General features: G+C 41.5%; 1 protein-coding gene across 5 annotated transcripts in view; it reads right to left on the bottom strand.

Annotated features, from left to right (window-relative positions):
- The window catches only part of SCLT1 (sodium channel and clathrin linker 1), a 92,200-nt gene that overhangs the window by 23,140 nt on the left and 48,556 nt on the right, over window positions 1–20,504 (bottom strand). For 4 of the 5 annotated variants that reach the window (XM_053253314.1, XM_053253318.1, XM_053253315.1 and 1 more), the window contains exons 15-19: window positions 20,344–20,415; window positions 17,749–17,823; window positions 10,005–10,150; window positions 6,624–6,816; window positions 4,007–4,203 (exon numbers count right to left, since the gene is read on the bottom strand). In XM_053253314.1, the coding sequence (XP_053109289.1) occupies window positions 4,007–4,203; window positions 6,624–6,816; window positions 10,005–10,150; window positions 17,749–17,823; window positions 20,344–20,415 (683 nt within the window). Of the gene's footprint in view, window positions 1–4,006; window positions 4,204–6,314; window positions 6,433–6,623; window positions 6,817–10,004; window positions 10,151–17,748; window positions 17,824–20,343; window positions 20,416–20,504 lie in introns of those variants that run through there. The other variant, XM_053253319.1, reaches the window with a different exon arrangement.

Raw genomic sequence — 20,504 nt, forward strand, 5'->3', positions numbered from 1 at the left:
AGAGGAAAAGGTTTCAAGTTCCCTCTCTGGCTTCTCCAAGATAGGGCTGAGCGAGATTCTAACTGCAACCTTGGAGAAGCTGCTGCCAGTCTGTGTAGACAATACTGAACTAGATAGACCAACGATCTGACTCAGTACACGGCAGCTTCCTATGTTCCCTAAGGCTCTATCAATGCAGCTTACACTGCAGCAATACAACAAAATATTGTAGAGCAGTATAGGTCCGACTTGTAGATTACTAAACCCCAACTTGTGCTCTTATGCCTTTCATGAGTAATCAGAAACATCCCCCCCCCCACATACTAAGAAGTTATGATCTCATGCTACAGCATCACAACTAAAGTAGAAGGAGAAGAAAGAACCTCTTGCACTCCAATCACCTATTAGGCAGGATGAGGTGAAAGGGAGTTGTCAAAGGCGGTCTGAGTAAAGCAAAACACCTCTTTGGTAGTAGAGAGAAGGGCACATAGAGCAAGGTCATGTATTCCTTTCCACGTACTCCAGATCCCAGCCATCTGGCCAATCGGCTATTGAAGGAAGTGCCACAGCTGGGTGAGGTGTGCATGCAAGTTGCTTGTTGCACAGGCCTCTTCCCTCTGTACAAGAGCAGGTCACAACCCGCTGTTGCATAGGTCCTCACACATATTTGCAGATCACTGTCACAGATATAAAGTCACTGTGCACATAAACATAATCATAGGATTTAAATTTTCCCTATACCTCCTGGAAGAACTGAGTAAAGTACTGGCTAGAAACATCTTTAAAGAAAAACCAAATGCTAACTTGTTCCTACGCCGAAATACTTTCTGTGCATGTGTACTGTTACTTGCATAGTGTTGCACACGTATTTAAAAATATAAGAACAGTCCTGCTAGATCAGGCCCAAGGCCTATCTAGTTCAGCATCCAATTTCACCGAGTGGCCCACAAGATGCCTCTGGGGAGCCCATAGGCAAGAGCTGAGGGCATGCTCTCAATCCAGCTGTTTTTCCCTTGCAACCGGTATTTAGAACCATCGTGCCTCTGAAGCTAGAGGTGGCCCACAGCCATCAGACTAGTAACTAGTGATAGACCTGTCCTCCATAGATTTGTCTAAGCCCCCTTTAAAACCATCCAGGCTGGTGGCCATCATCACATCCCATGGCAAAAAATTCCATAGATTAATTATGCGCGGCGTGAAAAAGTACCTCCTTTTGTCAGTCCTAAATTTCCCAACCTTGTTTCATGGGATGACCCCTGGTTCTAATGTTTTTAATGCTTTTAATGGGTTCGTTGCGAACAAGAACTCCTGTATTCAGGCTGACTTGGACTCCACTATTTCTGCAACGTCTATGGAGGAGGTGTCCAGCGATCCCTCTTGCAATATTAGATTGGATCAGTTTCAATCTGTGACTCCTGAGGATGTGGACGCTTGGGATGCTTGGGGCGATGCAGCCTACCACCTGTTCTCTGGATCACTGCCCGACTTGGCTGCTTCTATCTAGCAGGGATATTGTTGGAGGTGGCCTAGTTAATATCATAAATGCATTGCTGAGGGAGGGTAGGGTGCCTCCTTGTCTGAAGGAGGCAATGGTTAGACCACTTCTTAAGAAGTTTTCCCTGGCCCCCTTAGCGATAGATAGTTACAGGCCAATCTCCCTTGGTTGGGAAAGGTGATTGAGAGGTGGTGGCTGACCAACTCCAGGCAGTTTTGGAGGGAACTGATTATTTAGACCCATTTCAAACTGGCTTTAGAGCTGGCTATGGGGTTGAGACAGCCTTGGTCGGCCTGGTGGATGACTTTTACCAGGGAACGGACAGAAGGAGTGTGACTCTGCTGGTTCTTCTGGATCTCTCGGCAGCGTTCGATACGATCAACCATGGTATCCCTCTGGATCGCCTGGGGGAGTTAGGGATAGGGGGAACTGCTTTGCAGTGGTTCCGCTCCTATCTCTTGGGTAGATTCCAGATGGTGGAGCTTGGTGACAGTTGCTCCTCAGAAATGGGAGCTGTTATATGGAGTCTCTCAGGGCTCCATTCTGTCACCAATGCTTTTCAATATCTACATGAAACCGCTGGGTGAGGTAATCAGGAGTTTTGGTGCTGGGTGTTATCAGTATGCTGATGACACCCAAATCTACTTATTTTCATCTTCAGGAAATGGCACTCATTCTCTAAATGACTGCCTACAGGCAGTAATGGGCTGGATGAGAGATAACAAATTGAAGCTGAATCCAACCAAGACGGAGGTACTCATTGTGGGGGCTCAGAATCTGAGGGGTAAGTTAGATCTTCCTGTGCTGGATAGGAAGGAAGGAGCAGGTGTGCAGCTTGGGAGTGCTCCTGGACCCAGGCCTCATCCTGGTATCTTAGGTGGAGGCCATGGCCAGGAGTGCTCTCTATCAGCTTCAGCTGATGCGACAGTTGCACCCATTCCTTGAAGAGGATGACTTCAAAACAGTGAGGCATCAGCTGGTAACCTCCAGTCTTGACTATTGCAATGTGCTCTATGTGGGGCTGCCTTTGTACATAGTTTGGAAACTTCAGTTAGTTCAAAATGTGACAGCCAGATTGATTTCTGGGGCAACCCGGAGAGACCATATTATGTCTGTCCTGAAACAGTTACACTGGCTGCCAGTATGTTTCCGGGCAAAATACAAAGTGCTGGTTATTTCCTTTAAAGCCATGAACGGCTTAGGTCTGAGTTATCTTAGAGAGCACCTTCTTCTGCATGATTCCCACCACACATTAAGGTCATCTGAGGAGGTTCGTCTCCAGTTAGCACTGGTTCGTCTGGTAGCGACTCAGATGCGGGCCTTCTCTGTAGCTGCTCCTGGGCTGTGGAATGCACTCCAGGCAGAAATCCATAATCTGAGTTCATTACCGTCTCTCAGGAGAGCCCTTAAAACTTACTTACTTACTTATTTATTTAACTAGTATACCGCCCAAACTTTCGTCTCTGGGTGGTTAACAATGACATAAAAACAGTTAAAACAGATTAACAATTTAAAAATAGTATAAAATTAAAACCTACAAATTTAAAAAGCTGAAAAAGCTTGGGTGAAGAGATGGGTTTTCAGATTTTTTTAAAAATAGTCAGTTTGACCTGGCCTTCCAGGGTTTTTTTTAACTACTGTAAACTGTTTTAAATTGTTTTAAATGGTTTTCCAGGGTTTTTAAGCTGTTTGAATGTTTAATTGATTTTATTCTGTTTTTATAGTTCTGATTTTATTTAACTGGTTTTAATTGTTCTTATTTTGTTGTAAACCGCCCTGAGCCATTTTTGGAAGGGCGGTATATAAATCAATCAATCAATCAATCAATCAATCAATCAAATAAATAAATAAATAAATAGATAGATTGATAGATAGATAGATAGATAGATAGATAGATAGATAGATAGATAGATAGATAAATAAATGAATGTTATGAGAAAAATTTCTCTCCCCACTCTCTCTCCATTCCATGCATAGGAACATAGGAAGCTGCCATATACTGAGTCCATCTAGCTCAGTGTTGTCTACACAGACTGGCAGCGGCTTCTCCAAGGTTGCAGACAGGAATCTCTCTCAGCCCTATCTTGGAGACGCTGCCAGGGAGGGAACTTGGAACCTTCTGCTCTTCCCAGAGCAGCTCCATCCCCTGAAGGGAATATCTTAACATCAAATTTCCCATTCATATGCAACCAGGGTGGACCCTTCTTAGCTAAGGGGACAAGTCATGCTTGCTATTACAATCATTTTATACACCTCAACTAATTTCTTTGTTTGCAAGTCAAATGGATAATCACCTGTTTCCAAGCTCTTTAAGGTTTCAACTTTATCACAACTGAAACACCTGGGAGGGGCACAGTAGAAGCAAGGACACAAATCATCCCCTAGAAGCCTGGACCCGAGAGCTCCAAAATGGGTTAAATGAGTTCATCCCCTCATTCCCATCCATCATCACTGCTACCACACAAAATCCAGACTTACACAGCTACCTGCATTTGTTAAAATGCATCAGGGGGGAAAAGTTACATCACTTACTTTAAATTATTTATTCTGGTTTCTGTTCTTTCTGTAAGTTTCTTTGTTTCTTCCTTCCATCGATTAGTTGCTTTCTGTTGAGCTATCAACAGGCGTCTTAGCTCAGCAGTGGAGTTTAGACTTACATCCTCCATTTCTTTCAGTTGAACTTCAAACCCATGTTCTTTTATTAAATGTTCATTCTCCATTGTACTTATCTGTAATGATAAATTTAAAAAAAACCCTTCACATCAATTCAAAAGTAGCTTTCGTGTTCTGACCACAAGGCTACAATTTGTCAGCAAGTGCACACAAACATTCAGGCTATATCCATCTAAAAAGCATGATTGAGCTTTTAGTTGTGGATACAATATACAAGCTGAAAGAATCCATCTAAGAATGCTTTTATTTGTCACTTTTGTACTTTCTTCTTACACAAGCCCAGTTCACAAATCAGTCAAGCAAGAGTGCTTTGATTTCAATGATTCCACTGAAGAAACATAAAGAGATGCCACAACTGCTCACGTACAATGAGTAGTAATCATTTCTAGGCAAGAAGCAGATTTTTCATCTTTTACGTATTTCCACATTGCATGCTAGAGGATATACTGTAAACATTCTGTTTCAAGCCTAAGTTTAGCTCTGTACCCATTAGAACTGGAAACTGAGCCTGCCCATTAGGCAAACACTGTGTTTTCAGTTGCTGGGGTCAAGGACACCTCAGTGGGTTACACAGCCTCACGTGCTCCTAGGCAGGACTGTGTAAATTAGCATAAAGAACAGAAGCCTCTTGCGAGGGATAACTCTGCCCGCAGTTCTTTCAGTCCTGCGTAGCTCCAGGCAGACTTATTCTCTCTCCTCAGAAATTCTTCTCTCATGCTTTTATCTAATCCATCCCATCTATTTTCCTTATAACATCTTAAAAGCGCCTTGTTCATTTGCTTCTCTTAAACATTCGACACCCCCCCTTCTTTTGACCTCCTTCAGTTTTACCAACTCTATTCCTTTTCCTCCTGTCTCCTTCTCCTTGCTATGGAGCATGCAGGGAAGACAAGGATGATTTGCGTCCCAAAGGGGAAGGGACAGAGCAGTTTCCCCAAGGCCACAAGCACACCGGGATCGCCCGCTACAACTGCGTTGATGCCGGCCACCTCAGAGCAGCCCAGCAAGATGCTGGAGGAAGCCGCAGCGAGTTTCCCGCCTTTGGGCCATGGAACCAGCAGTCATGCAACTCAATTTGCAGCAGGGAGGGCAGGAGAGGACGAAGAAGCAGCCCCCCCCCCAGGATTGTCCTCCATGCTTGCTGCCAGGTTGCAATGGGCAGCAGCGGCCTCCCTAACAAAGCCACCACCAATGGGGGCACAGTTGAGGTTTATTGTCCAGTTTATTGTCCCTGTCCTTTACCATCGCCAAGGCTATTATGAGCCAACGTCTTAGAGACATTGAGTACCAACACCTTGTCTCCCTAGCGAATAGATGTTGTTCTACCATATATCTTGGTATTTCCCTCCTTGCTCAATATCATTCTGCTAAATATCTCTCCACGCTCCATCTGGTTAAATTGAGGCCAGCCTTTGCAAGAGCCAGGCTGAATGTCTTACCCTCTGCCTTGCTCCTTAGAAGGTTTTATAAGGATTCCTCTGTTTCGGGGCTATGTTCTCGCGGAGAGGGCTGCTTAGAAACAGTTGCTCATGTGCTTTTTGTACTGCCCTCTGTTTTGCCACTCAAGGAAAGAATTATTGACCCCTTTATTTGTTCAGTTTTCAGGCAGGCCTGACTCATTTTACCTTAATTTATGTCTTGCTAATGTTAATGTGGGAATTACTAAACTGGTTGCTAAATTTTTATATGGGGCTATGAAACTGACCTCTCATCGTGGGGTTCTATGAGGCCGATTGTGTATCTTTTAGTTATTTTATGCTGTATATTTATGCCTGGTAACAGTCTAAAGTTTTAATTTTGTTTGGCTTATGGCTGTAAATAAAATGATTCTGATTCTATGAACAACTTGGCTGCCAAAAGAGAAAGAAGCTCTCACTAGGGAAAGGAGAGAGAAGAAGGTGTAAGGACACAAAGGCAGCAAGGTAAAACAAATTTACCATGTATATTATGAAACCGTGTATATTATGAAATGCTCCCCTCCCCATTTTTTGGAGTGACGTCAACAGATATTGGACAAAAAAATCCCTTTGTTCATTATATATTAAGTCTCCTATCACAGGAGAAAACTAATATATAGTACTTGTCTGCATTAAGTATAACCTTTTAAAATTTTGCCTGCCTGGTCTAAACAACAGCTTTGACAGAGGACCAAGTGATCCATTGTTACCTTATCTTCTTAACTGCTGTTTCCTCAATACTTGAACAGTCACTAGTTTCCTCTGCTTACACTTCTGGGATGAAAGATCAGAAAGTGTAGCTATTTCCAATATGTCTGTAAAGGTAATCTGAGTGTATTTTGGTAAATACCCAAAGAAGAAAAGAACAGAATACAAGGTAAAGGCATATAAATTATGGTGGATTAATTTGTGAATGCTGTACTCCATTTCCCTGTAAACAGAATCCTCTTTCCATTAGCTTCAAATGACATTCACTCAAATCTGAAGTATTATACTATTGCCATTAATATTACCATTACCTTTAATTTTGCAGTTTGTTGTGCCTCTATGGCCAGCTTTCTCAAACCCTCCATTTCTTTTTGCAACTGTTCATTTTCTTGCTGGAGTTTTAACCGCTCCTCACTGACAGAGCCACAGTTCTCTCTTTCTGAATCCAGAGTACTTTGCAACTTCTGGATCATTTCCTGGTAACGGCCTAGCTCTTCCTCACAGCTTAGAAAAAGGAAAAAGGAACAAACCCACAAACAACTGGTGATACTTTCTTGGCGTTACATTTATTTGAATTGTTCTGAGCTGTTTTTACTAATTGCCTGGACTATTACAGCCGCTTTGTAACTCATTTGATGGAAAAGCAGGATATATGTATTTCAAATAACGAAGAAGTAATGCATTGGATTACTTAAACTTTATTTGAAATACATATATCCTGCTTTTCCAGGCCACCTAATGCCTAGTGAGCAAGAGGTTGCCGGTTTGAATCCCTGCTGGTATGTTTGCCATACTATGGGAAACATCGATATCAGGCAGCAGCGATATAGGAAGATGCTGAAAGGCATCATCTCATATTGCGCGGAAGAGGGCAATGGTAAACCCCTCCTGTATTCTACGAAAGACAACCACAGGGCTCAGTGGTCAGCAGGAGTCGACACCAACTCAACAGCGCAACTTTACCTTTCAATGCATTAGACCCATTAATTAGCCTCTACTATTTACAATGTTCATCAATAAGGAGTTAAATGGGCAGATGAGGTGTTTCAAACCCACATACATTTGATCTTATAGCTGTCTCCTCATGAAATCCTCTGTTTTTTAGTAAACATAGGAATGGATAGAGTGAGATCACACTCTGTGATGCAGCCACACCAACAGACCGCACCAGGAAGTAGCCTTGCATTCTGCTTTAAAAAGGAAGGGACGGTACCCATGTATGTCACAGGGACTGGAAGTCTGGATAATCTCCCACTCCTTTGGTGTACCTAGGCACTGCCTCTTTCTTACAGAAGCTAGAATGCACTACCTCTCGGAGTGTGGCCAGTAGGTGCATTACCATTGGGAGGTGTGGACAGTGGGCTCACTCACCCTTCTCCATGTTTACTTAGTGCAAGATTTCATAAGAAGAGGGCTTGTGAACTAGCAATCTGGTGCAAGCATGGATGTGCCAAATTTCTATATGGATGCTGAGCAGAAGAGCTCGGCTAGAGCATCTCCTCAGTGGCATCATCAGCGACTGGGTGAATAAGAGGGCAGTGGGACACCCTCCAGATTTGCCACCCTGTGCTCAGTTCAGTTTGCGGCATGGGTAAGCTAGCTCTGCTTAAAGTGACGTCCCTATTCATTTTGTAGCACACAGAGGATAGGCTTTGGATAAAAGACAAATATGTAAAAGAACAATCCCTAAAAATTTTAATCAATGGCATTTACATCCTTCTCGGGTCCCCCCCACCTCCCGCCCAATAATACAAACTCAAATACCATATTTACTTGAACAGAAGGTGACTCTGAATGTAAGATGCTGCTTTAAAAGACAGAAGTTAAATACAGGTCATACTTGTATCTAGCCAAAAGAAAGAGGCCTCTGCATCTAAGATGACCCCCATATTTAAAGGAAAGAACTGGATAAAAACTGCATCTTAGATTTGGGTAAATATGGTAGTTAACTTATTTTGTTAAACAATATTTTAGAGGACTGTGGTGTAAATCAAACTTTACGCTACTTTTTAGCTTGCACTCTTTTTAGGGTCAGGATGTTTGATATCCAAGCATTTAACGTTTTGAATGCTACTACAGTAAGTGACAACTTTTAAAAAAACTTCACGACTGCAATAACATGAGGAGGATAGATAGCTGAAACTGAAACTTAGTATTCATAGAAGGAACTAAAATTGTGCAGGCTGACAAAATTATTTTCGCAGCTTTGCAGTTGAAGCAAAAGCTCTCCCAGCTTGCTGCAGGCCAAGCCTAAGGAAGGTGAATAAATTAGCAAAAAGGTTACAAGTAAAAAGGAGGACCTCCCGTTTTCTATAGACACTGCTGTAGGGCCCTTTACAGAGTCAGAGTTGTACTGAAACCCCTGTAAGAATGTCATTCTCTTCTATTCCAGAATCCAGATGCTATCGAAATACTACTTTGGTCTTAGCAGCTCTTTGCTTCTTAGTGGATCTCAAGCATTACAATGTCAGCATCAATAAAATTCTAAGAAGCATGTCTGAAACGCACTATATCATGCACTGCCCACCTCCTTTCTCTCTGCCTTGTCAGAAATAGGGTGGATTTGCAAAGCATATGTTCCACTGCGCTGTGGATCTATCATAAAACCTGCACTGATGGCATAGTTTGAATATACACTAGATTCATTAATGACCAAGTTTTAGAAGAGTATTAACCACAGATCACTTTTTAAGCATTCGTCACAGTACCTTCTAGCAGTCCCTAGCAGCTCCAGTTAAGAGTCCTGAGGCTGAAGCAACAGTGTGTATCATAATCTGGCTCACAATATGAATCTTGTGGGAATGGAATTCTTATGCATTGCTAAGAAAATTGCAACTGAACTGAAAATTGCAACTGAAGTGATGGTTCTTTCTTTCTAGATAATCAATTATCTTCCAGTTTGGTTCAACCCATAAGCCCCAATCAAAAAAGGCACATGGCAACTCCTTGCATTCGGCGTGGATTCTGAAACCACTCCCTTCAGGAATCATCGCTCCCCCACAAATGCTAGACAAGCTACTCCCAAAACTCAGCAGAACTTCAGAAGCAGACACAAATGCAGTCAGAGGCACCATTAGCGGGGGGGGGGGGGGGATGGGAATGGAGCACCCTGGCACACAGTCTTGTGTTTTGCCCTCATCACAAGGGACTTAGTTTGCGGCCACTGTTTGTAAAGCAGGAAAAGAATAGATATATCACAGCCCTTACAGCTGACTGTGCAGATTTCAATGGAGAAAATATGGCAGCAAAGAAAAACAACTAAAAAGGCCCTTGATCAAATTCCATGTTCCAGCAGGGGAAAAATATTTTTCTTAAGGAAAAGACCGATATGGAGAGTTGTAACACAGTTGTTGAGACACAGTTGTAACATCAGTTTTTTCCTTAGGAAAAAGTAATTAAAGGCTGCCTACTCTATTTAAGCTCAAACAGATAATTATCTAACAGTGAAGGTTCAAAAATAATAGTGACAGGATAGATGCGAATATAAAAACAGCGGCTGAAAACCAGACGATTACTCATTAGTAGTCCCATTAAAATTAATGGGGCAAGTTAGTCATGATTCACAAGTCATTTAGTCTAAATGTCAGCCAGTAGATATAAAAATGAACAACAAATGTCTCAACTTGAGGGGCTTTCCAGAGAACTACTGAATAAAAGTCAGTACCTGTTTGCAGCGCAAAGCAGTTACTTACTTCATTTCCAATTGTCTAACTTTGTTTTGTACTGTTTGCAGACTCAACTGAAGTTCATCTTTCGCACGTTCAGCAACCAGACACCTCTGGTGAAGTTCTTCCAGTTTTCTAAAATCACCTTCATTTCCTCTGCCTTCACGATATATCTGAAGAGTTGACACAAAATCTCATTCCCACACCCCAGATAGGTCCTTGCAAAAAGAACCTAATCATATTGTGTTATATTTTTGACCACTTTAGCTTAATTGCAAGAAAATTTGATTTCCACCATAATCATGTCCTCCTGAGGGAGACCAACCTGGTGTCCACTCAACTATCTTTCAGGGGCCTGGTGAAGACTCTCCTGTTCACCCAAGGTTTTTGTTGATGGGTTGTGTTGTATTAATTAGTAGATAATTATTAGTTTTCTCTTTGGTTGTTGTTTGTTATGATTTGTGGACAAATGGTGTTTTAAAGCTGCTTTAAGATATAATTTTTTATCTGTGCTTTTGTGTTTATACAACTATTATAGTTTGTGATATCTGTCTTCTTGTGAGCCACCTTGAATACCACCATGTGGCAGAAAGGCAGAATAACAATATTTAAAAGGAATAAATAAATTGCTCACTGTTGTATTCTATCTAGCAGTTCTTTAAATTTTGTTGATTAGAAGTTTGTCCCAGAGGGGATCCTGTAGAGAATGGGGTGGGTGGAGTCAGAAAGAAAAGGGAAGGGAAAGGAAAGAGAAAATGGAGTAGTTTCTGGAATAAAAGGGAAGGTTGTGCTGTCGAGTCCATGTCGACGCCTGGAGACCACAGAGCCATGTGGTTTTCTTGGTAGAATACAGGAGTGGTTTACCATTGCCTTCTCCCACGCAGTGTGGGATTATGCCTTTCAGCACCTTCCTATATTGCTGCTGCCCGATAAAGTCTTAGTTAAAACAAACATAAGACTGTTTTTTTATTTACAAGAGAAGCAGCTATAAAACATTTGGTGACAAGATTTGGAACCAGCTAAGCATGTGAGCCTGCAAAGCTTATGAAGGTTCCTGCATCTTCATTTCATTGCATCACTTGGCCTACATTAAAAAGAACAAACCAGAAAAAAACAACCCTGCTGCATTCTACTATTGCTGCTGCTGATTGTTTCTCCAGCTTCCTGACCTGCACAACCCCTGAAGGTAAGTTTTCCTTATCAATCCTGGAATCTGTGGATCACTAGGTGCCCACTGAGGCATGGCTCAGATCCCAACACCACCTCTTCTCGTCTACTTACGCTTCCCTGGAAACAATGGAGGGCCTATTTCTGCAATTACCTCCTCACTATACAGACCCCTAGTTTTGCTCCAGCAAAGCAGAAGGCTATATTGCTTCACTGCCTGGCCCCTGAAGGCCAAAGAATATACAATTATTTGCCATTTCCTACCAACCTGGAAGGGGATGCCAACCCTTCTGAAGCTGCTCTTCAAGTCTTAGATGATCATTTCAACCCTACTTTGTATGTGATTGCTGAACATTATAAGTTCTATTCTAAATTGCCTAGTGGATCTATTGATCATATGTCACAGTGCTGTGTGCCTTAAGTGTAACCTGTGAGTTTGCCAGCTTTACTGATGAAATGATCAGGGATCTGATTGTTATGAATACAAATTGCTCCAAACTGCATGAAAAATTGCTACTGGAGCGGAAACCCACCCTGGATAAAGACGGAGAGATGGCTAGGAAAGTGGAAAATGCCCTTCATTGTGCCAAATCCCTCTCTTTGGTACTCCAAAACCAACTTCCTGAAATCCAAGCTGTTCAGTCTAAATCCTTCCAAACCTAATCTTCTCGTATGGCACTGCCCAAGAATGCGGCAGAACAAGAAAGGAAGAGCTACCATTGCTACCAATGTGGAGACTCTGCACACAAAGCCAAATTTGCTCACTATCCTGCATGGAAGGTCACAAGTGAAAGTAAAGAGGACACTGCTAATGTCTGCAAATCTGCTGTCCACTCCATTACTGACTCACTATATGATAAGATATGATAAAATAAAATAAAATAATAATAATAAGGATGAGGCAAATGAACCACTGCCTGGCAGCGTATTAAATGTGACAGACTCAGATCCTGCTTCTCCATATTGTCAAGTAAAACTTAATGGCCATGAAGTGTGGATGATGGCTGATGATTCTGGTTATCCGTGCACTATCATTTCCCATCTACTTTACAAGAAACTCCTGACATCAGATCTGCACCTGCAGCCTTCAGAAATCCACCCATGGGGATATCAAGGTTCCCCTATTGCCAAAAATGTATACTTCACTGCTCTCCTGGAATACAAAGGATGTACTACAGAAGGGAAAGTGTACAAGTCACAAAAAGGAGTCTCAATATTGGGCTGGAAACATCAGAAAGATCTACGGATGGTGTTAAGACTCAAATGACATGGAACCTGTATTACAAATGATGGAGCATCCATATGCTGATATGATTGCTGATTTCACAGATGTTTTTGCTGATACTCTTGGCACTGACACACATTCCAAGCAGAAAATTCAGATATAGGCAAATGCAATACCTGTACTACACAAAGTGAGGAACATACCCATAGCACTGCACCAACCACTTAAAGAGGAACTTTCAAGACTACAGCATGCTAACATAATAGAGCCTGTTGATTCATCTGAATGGGTCTCTCCCATTGTGTTTGCATGAAAACCAGAACGGTACACTGCGAACGTAAGCAAATTTAAGAGATGTGAACTCCAACATGATAGAGCATTGTCATCCATTACCAGTATCAATGAAATGGTGCTTACTCCTCAGTGTTCATAACTTTTGACATCTTTGGCCTATCATCAAATTCCTCTGCTCAAAAGTTCTCAAAGACAAAGCCTTCATTACGCCAGAAGGCCTTTTTCAATTCAAAATACTGTCCTTTAGATTAGCCTCTGCAAGTGTCCGTATTTCAAAGAATAATGCATGCAGTTTTGGGGACTATAGACAGAATCATTTACTTTCAGGATGACATTTTAGTGTATGGCAAAACTATTGAGGAGCATGATGCTAAACTGACAGAAGTCTTAAGAAATCTCCGACAACACAGACTTACTATCTCTTTAGAGCACACACTCAGTGACGTTCTTGGGACACCCAATATCTCAGAGTGCTATACATCCCAAAACAGACTTTGTGAAAGCTATTTGGGAAGCATCAGAGCCACACATGAATAGACTTCGATCATTTTTAGGAGTCTGTGAGTATTACTCTAAATTTGTTAGACAATTTGCCTCAGAAGTTGCTCCACTGCATCTTCTTTTTAAAAACAAAGTAGCATTCAACTGGGATGCATCTTTGAAGGCTAGTTTTCAGACTATCAAATCTTTACGCTGGTATGTATGTAGCGTCCACTGATTGGATATGATTTTGTCATGCATAGTATAAAACACAAAATGGTATGAAATTTAACATTGTTCTGTATCAGGCACATAATTCTGGTATCTTGCCACCTTTATACTCAGTGTCATTCTGTCCCTAGGGTTGATTAATTTTATACAGTTTCTGTTCATAGTCTTAATTTTTAGCTTATTCTACTCACCGTATTATGTTTTAGGTAATTTTATAGAGATCCCCTATTACCTTGTAGGAGTAGATTGTCTTAATTGTTTCTTATTTTGTTTGTTTATTTTGCTGTTATGCTGGTCATAGACCAAAATAAAGACTTTACAATCAAATTGGCCTTTGCTGAAAGCCCTGCTCTCACTTCTTTTTATACCAACAGGCACACTATTGTAAGCACAGATGCTTCTGAGCATGGTTTGGGTGCTGTCTGGACCCAGCAAAAAGGGGAAGGGGAAGTTACAGTTGCCTTTGCTTTCAGAGTGCTTGCTGCATCAGAGAAGATGTATTCTGTTATTGAAAAAGAAGTTCTAGCATGTTTCTGGGCGGTGAGGCACTTCAAAAGTGGGCAGAAAATTCCTAAACCTAAAGTGGGCAGAAAATTCACTTTACGGTCAGACCATAAACCCCTATCTGCTTTACTTACTACTCTAGGATCTAGTTGAGCGACCTAAAGAATAGCCAAATTCACCTAGACTTATGGATTTTGATTTCCAGGTGGAATATCTTCCAAGTCTTTGGAATACAACTGCACATTGTTTATCTCGACTTTCAGACCAAGAGGAGATCCCAGAAGAAGAGGATGAAGGTATAGTAATTGCACAAATAGCTTCATCCACGCACGGAGTGATCACAAATTGAGAGCAGCCCCCAGTGCTGATCAAGCGATCACTGAACGTAAACCTTACATAAGTAATGGATGGCCACGCAAAAACAAGGTACTTGGAAATCTTCAACCTTACATGCACGTAGCGAGTGGTGCTGAGGACTGATCGTTTAGTGGTGCCAAACTCCTTACAAGCAAAAGTGATCAAAATTGCCCATGATGGTCACCTGGGCACGAGTTTGACTAAAAGGTAAATCAGAGAAAGTTTTGGTGGCCAGGTATTGACAAATACATTGAGGATGTAATCAGACACTGTTTGGCTTGCCATTTGACAAATGGCAGAAGACTTTTACCATCCCTTTGACTCCAGTAGAGTATCTCAATGGTCCCTGAGACAAACTTGCTCTAGATACACTGGGGCCTTTTGATAACCAACCCATACAACAAAGATTTGTTATAGTGATGACGGATTACTATTCCAGGTGGCCAGAAGTTTAATTTGCTGACAACATTACTACAAGTAAGATGATCCAGTTCCTGGCTGCAGTTTTTGTGAGAGAAGAACTAGTGACCAACAATGGGACACATCTTACCTCTTGAAATGGAGCAATATTTGCATAACCACGAAGCAATATTTGCATAACCCTAATACAAATGCACTCTTTCCTTGTACCATCCTTGAGGGAGTGGCTTAGTGGAAAGAATGAATAGATTAGTGAAAGGAAGTTCACAACTGGCAACTATACAACCACCACCAATCCATGAAACTTTATTTGCTTACTTAATTGCTCCTCATTCTACTACAGGAAAATCACTTCTTGAACTACTGAGAGGATACCATCAAACTTACCCAATGGCAACAACTGATAGGGCTTTCTGTGCCATCTCACCCTGAGGATACAGAGATTAGTGATCGGGTAGACATTTCAAGTAGGGGACTTTGTTTCAATATGGCTGATTGATTGATTGATTACATTTATAAACCGCCCCATCCAGAGGCTATAAAGTGAGAAAGAGATGTTCCCAATATTCTGGACCAAAACAAAATCAGAGAGATTCTGTCATATTGGATAATGGAAAGAAATTGAACAGTTTGAGTCTTTCAAGCATGCATATTATAAGAAGAGGGTGGGGAGTCTGGTCTCCACAAAGCAACTGTAGGGGAATTTGATCTTGCCTCCAGTTTGACCAAGGATGAGGCTAATGAAAGTGATCGACAATCCTCTGTACCAGAAAACAAATCACTAGCAGCTCCTGTACCAGAGACCCCAAGAATTAGGAATAGTGTGCATGACATACCACCTAAAAGACTCCAAGACATTGTCACCAAATTTTAATCAATTCAATTCAGTTTGTTATAAAGGGATGTGTTAATTGATTTTAGTTTTGTTTTAATGTAAACCTCCCTGAGCCATTTTTGGAAGGGTGGCATAGAAAAGAAAAGAAAATAGAAAAATAAAATAAAATAATAAAATAAAATAATAAAATAAAATAAAAGTAAATGTGTTGTATTCTATTTAGCAGTCACCTTAAGTGGTGCAGCAGGGAAATGCTTGACTAACAAGCAGAAGGTTGCCGGTTCAAATCCCCGCTGCTACTATATCGGGCAGCAGCAACATAGGAAGATGCTGAAAGGCATCATCTCATACTGCATGGGAGGAGACAATGGTAAACCCCTCCTGTATTCTACCAAAGAAAACCACAGGGCTCTGTGGGTACCAGGAGTTGAAATCGACTTGACGGCACAATTTATTCTATCTAGCAGTCCTTTATGTTTTGTTGATTTTTTGTTGATAAGTTGTTTGTGCCAGTAGGGAACCTGTAGAGAGTGTGGGGGTGGAGTCAGAAAGAAAAGGGAGAGTAAAGAAAAGGGAAAAATGGAGTTGTTTCTGGAATAAAATCTTAGTTAAACATAAGATTTTTTTGTATTTATGATGGAAGCAGCTATAAAACACTCACAATTCTGTATTCCTCATAAATATAATCCATCCATTCATATTATTATTTTGCTCATGCTCCCTGTTAACAACTTTAAGGGCTGGTTCTCTCTTTTGTTGTTGGCTTTTTGCTTTTCAATTTAACACTTAATAGCAAACATTTATTTAGGCCACAATCCTATCCACACTTGCATGAGAGTAAGCTCCACTGAACACAGTGGCACTTTCTTCTGAGTAAACATGGATATGACTGCTCTGTTAATTCTATAACTCCCTAGGTGGCTTACAAAAATCAGAATTATATCAACACATAAAGCAATACAATATATCATTTAAAAAGTATCAAGGCAGGATAAAACAGCATCAAAACAGATTAATATATATTATTATAAAAGGCCTAGGTACATAAAATTGTCTTCCAGAAGTTTTTTTTCAGAGAAACCAGATTCTGTATCCAGAGTAATCATTTTTCTGGCATGAAAAGCTCTTTGCAAGAAACATCAAGCTGCATCCGAGGAATCTGTTCCGCCTATTTCACACAGTTAAGACTGGACATAGGGCTTGCACATCTATGTATGGAAATGCAGGAGCAGTATTTTTCTTCTGCTCAATGCCCTCTGGAATTGTGACTATGTTTTCTTGTTTTGTTATTCACTTATTGCTAGGTCAATTCTGGAAAAGGCTGTTTCTAAAGACCCCATCAAAAGCAACAGAATTAGTGTGGTGCTGACTTTTGGTAACAGATTGCACAAATCTTCAAATTCTTAAATCCATCAGATGCATTTTTCAATGCCTGTTAAAAAAATTTGTTCCACAAAGGGTGGACTCTGAAACAAACAAGCAAACCCCTGATCTGCATCATGTGGTGAGCCCTGTGATTGCTTTTTTAAAAAATTGTGGTGTCAAATTAAAGCAGTTGGTTTGTCATGGATCACCTTGATCAACTTGACTTGCACTTCAAAGGGCTGGTGTAGTGTAGAGGTTAAGAGTCTGAACTCAGAAGTCCCTGGTTCAAAACTAACCACAGCTGTAAGCTCACTAGGTGACCTTAGGCCAACCAATAGATTTCTACCTCAGCTCCCTCCCTCACTTCTAATCTACAACATGGATATAGTGTGTCCAAACTACCTTACTGGGTTATTGCAGCATTATCTCAGTGAAGCATTTTGAACACTCAAAAATAGCAAATATCACCAATACCACAAATAGTGGCCGACATGATGTGCAATCCAACATCGGTTCTTCTGGTCCTCCCGGACTGCTGTGCATGTGAAAGGCAGCCCCAGCAGTGTTGTGGAGGCAGGAGGTTCTGCAACCACTCAAAACAGCATCTCGGCACTTCTGCAGAGTTACTTCCATTGAAAACAATGGAAGGAGGCACATGACCGCTTGGAAGTGGCTTTAAGCCATTCTGCAGCTACACCATCGCATTACATTGTCAGGGCTGCTTTTTAAGTTGTGCAGCAGCCCCATCAGGTCCCTAATGCCGAGAAAGGGCCGCCCATCATGGCCACAGTTTTCAGAAACCAATTGTGTCATAACCCTGAGGACTTCTTGCACAAGGTTAATTAAAGACATCCATCTGATGGACCTCAAACAAGCATGGGATGCTGACTCACCTTCTCAAGTTCTTCTTCCACTGCTCGCCGTTCTCTAACAGCCCGCTCAATTTGACTCTGCTTTTCTCCACATTCCTGCCAAAGAAGTAAAAGGGTAAGCATTCTAAATGTCAGCAATCTATGTACAAATGTAACTGTACTTGGCAAGCAGTGACAGGCTAGAATAATCAACCTCATACTGATGTGTGTGCAATCTTCAGCTAAGCAAGCATTACAGCACAGATTCTATGCATAACAAGTTTTTTTAAAAAAAAAATCCTTAAGTGTTCCATCTTAATGTGCCTCCAATGCAGCAGGATCTACATTAAAAGGAATGTAGGCTTGGTTAGTTGGCTCCATGAGAACAATGATCTTGGATCACTTTACTAGGACACAAATAATTTCTTATATGACGGTTCACATGATTGCCCTCAAGCGCATATACATGCTTAGAAAGTTAGGAGTTGAACATGAGCCCCTGGTGGTGCAGTGGTAAAACTGCCGCCCTGTAACCAGAAGGTTACAAGTTCGATCCTGACCAGGGGCTCAAGGTTGACTCAGCCTTCCATCCTTCCGAGGTCGGTAAAATGAGTACCCAGAATGTTGGGGGGCAATATGCTAAATCATTGTAAACCGCTTAGAGAGCTTCCAGCTATAGAGCGGTATATAAATGTAAGTGCTATTGCTATTGCTATACAGCAATTCACTGCTCCCACAAGAGAAAGGGCCATTTCAGACAATGTGTCTAAGCCAGCCCATCTACTGAAAACTTAGGAATGTGCATATGCATGTCTCTCACCCTCACTTGAGAAGTCTTTGCCCTTCTCCTAATCACATGATGGGCTACTTCATCTCAATGGCCCTATCTTGCATGATCTAAATACTGCATTAAAGTAATATTTAGAAAACATTAAGGGGGTTACCCCACCAAGCCCCTACCACTCAGAAAGGGAAAGGCACAGCAAAAGTGGGATGTGCTTGTGCATGTTCCTGGAAACATAGGAAGCTGCCATATACTGAGTCAGACCACTGGCCCATCTAGCTCAGTATCAGGGGCGGATTAATCTTTTTGCCACCCATAGGCAGCCAAAGATTTGCTCCTCCAGGGACAAGAGTAAGGGGGCTTGTGGGGGGGGCATTCTTTTTTTTTTTAACCTTTAAAAAGGTGGAGGCAAGGTTGGGCACTGGAGAAAAGTGGCAAAAGAGGTCCTCACTCAAGTCCAGCTAACTTGCAAATGACACAGAGCGGGCAATGTCGAGTCTCTGTGAAAGTGTGTGCGTGCGCAGAGGCCCAAAATCGCCTGCTTGGTGTAATTTGTGAGTTAGCCAGGCTCAAGTGAGGACCTCTTTAGTCACCGTCTCTGCCACCTGCCTCCAGTGCCTAACCTCACCTCCTGTACTGGTTTAGGAGCTGGGTGGAGCTTCCGCCGCTACACAGCAGCATTTTTAAAGGTTAGGAAAAAGAATTAGGTTTCCCTCTATCTCAAGATGCCGCTCCCCAAGATCTGCTGCCTTAGGCGCTAATCCATCATTGCTCAGTATTGTCTACAGAGACTGGCAGTGGCTTCTCCAAGGTTGCAGGCAGGAGTCTCTCTCAGCTCTATCTTGGGAGATGCCAGGGAGGGAACTTGGGATTTGGAACCCTTTGCATGCAAGCATGCAGGTGCTCTTCCCAGAGCAGCTCCATCCCCTAAGGGGAAAATCTTACAGTGCTCACATTCAAATGCAAACCAGGGTGGACCCTGCTTAGTAAAGGGGACAATTCATGCTTGCTACCACAAGACCAGATGTCCTCATATGGTAGGTGGGGCTGGGAAGGATGTGTCACAGAACTGGCCCCAAATGAGTAAAAAAACATCATTACAAAGTAATTGACACCCACAAAGATTTTCGTTTCTGAATAAATACAGGACAGCTATAAGTCATAAGATATGCCTTGCAGAGAAGCACAGTAAGCGAATGAGGCTGTTTTCACAAACAATAATTAACTTGGTTTTTGCATTTCCCCACAAGCTGTAAATTGAACAAGTTACATCAATGTACATCTGACTTTAAAATGTTTGCCTACTGCATTTTTATATTAAGAAGTCAACATAGGAAAAAGATTTGATTCATGAAGCAACTTGTACAAGAAGCAGATATAGGAACATAGGAAGCTGCCTTATACAGGGTCAGACCATTGGTCCATCTAGTTCAGTATTGTCTATACTGGCGGGTGGTGTTTCTCCAAGGTTTTGACAGGAATCTTTTCCAACCCTACCTGGCAATGCCAGGGATTGAACCCAAGATATTCTGCATGCAAGAAGTGACCCCCATCTCCTAAGGGTTACAGCTTATAGCAGACAGTGCTCACATGTAGTCAGTCATCCAAATGCAAACCAAGGCAAACCCTCCTCAGCAAAAGGGTAATTCATGCGTGCTACTGTAAGACCATCTTCTCCACCCCAATCTAAAATATGCTTTCAATATTTTTCCCCTTTTTATTTACAACTGTGTGTCCCTTTAAGGTCACTCAAGCTAAGAAACAGCTTATACATTTAAAAAAATAATATATATATATATATATATATATATATATATATATATATATATATATATATATATATAAAAACATACCATTTGAAGTGCTGCAAGTTCTTCTTCTAATCGGGAAATCTGTATTTTGTATCTTTTTCTTTCCTTCTCTACCTACATTTTTAAAATCACATATATTATTCAGCATGCAACAGCTAATTTTTCCAATTACACATTATTAGGCCTAAAATAAACATAACTAA

This window comes from Hemicordylus capensis, chromosome 5 (assembly GCF_027244095.1).
Source record: "Hemicordylus capensis ecotype Gifberg chromosome 5, rHemCap1.1.pri, whole genome shotgun sequence".
NCBI lineage: Eukaryota > Metazoa > Chordata > Lepidosauria > Squamata > Cordylidae > Hemicordylus > Hemicordylus capensis.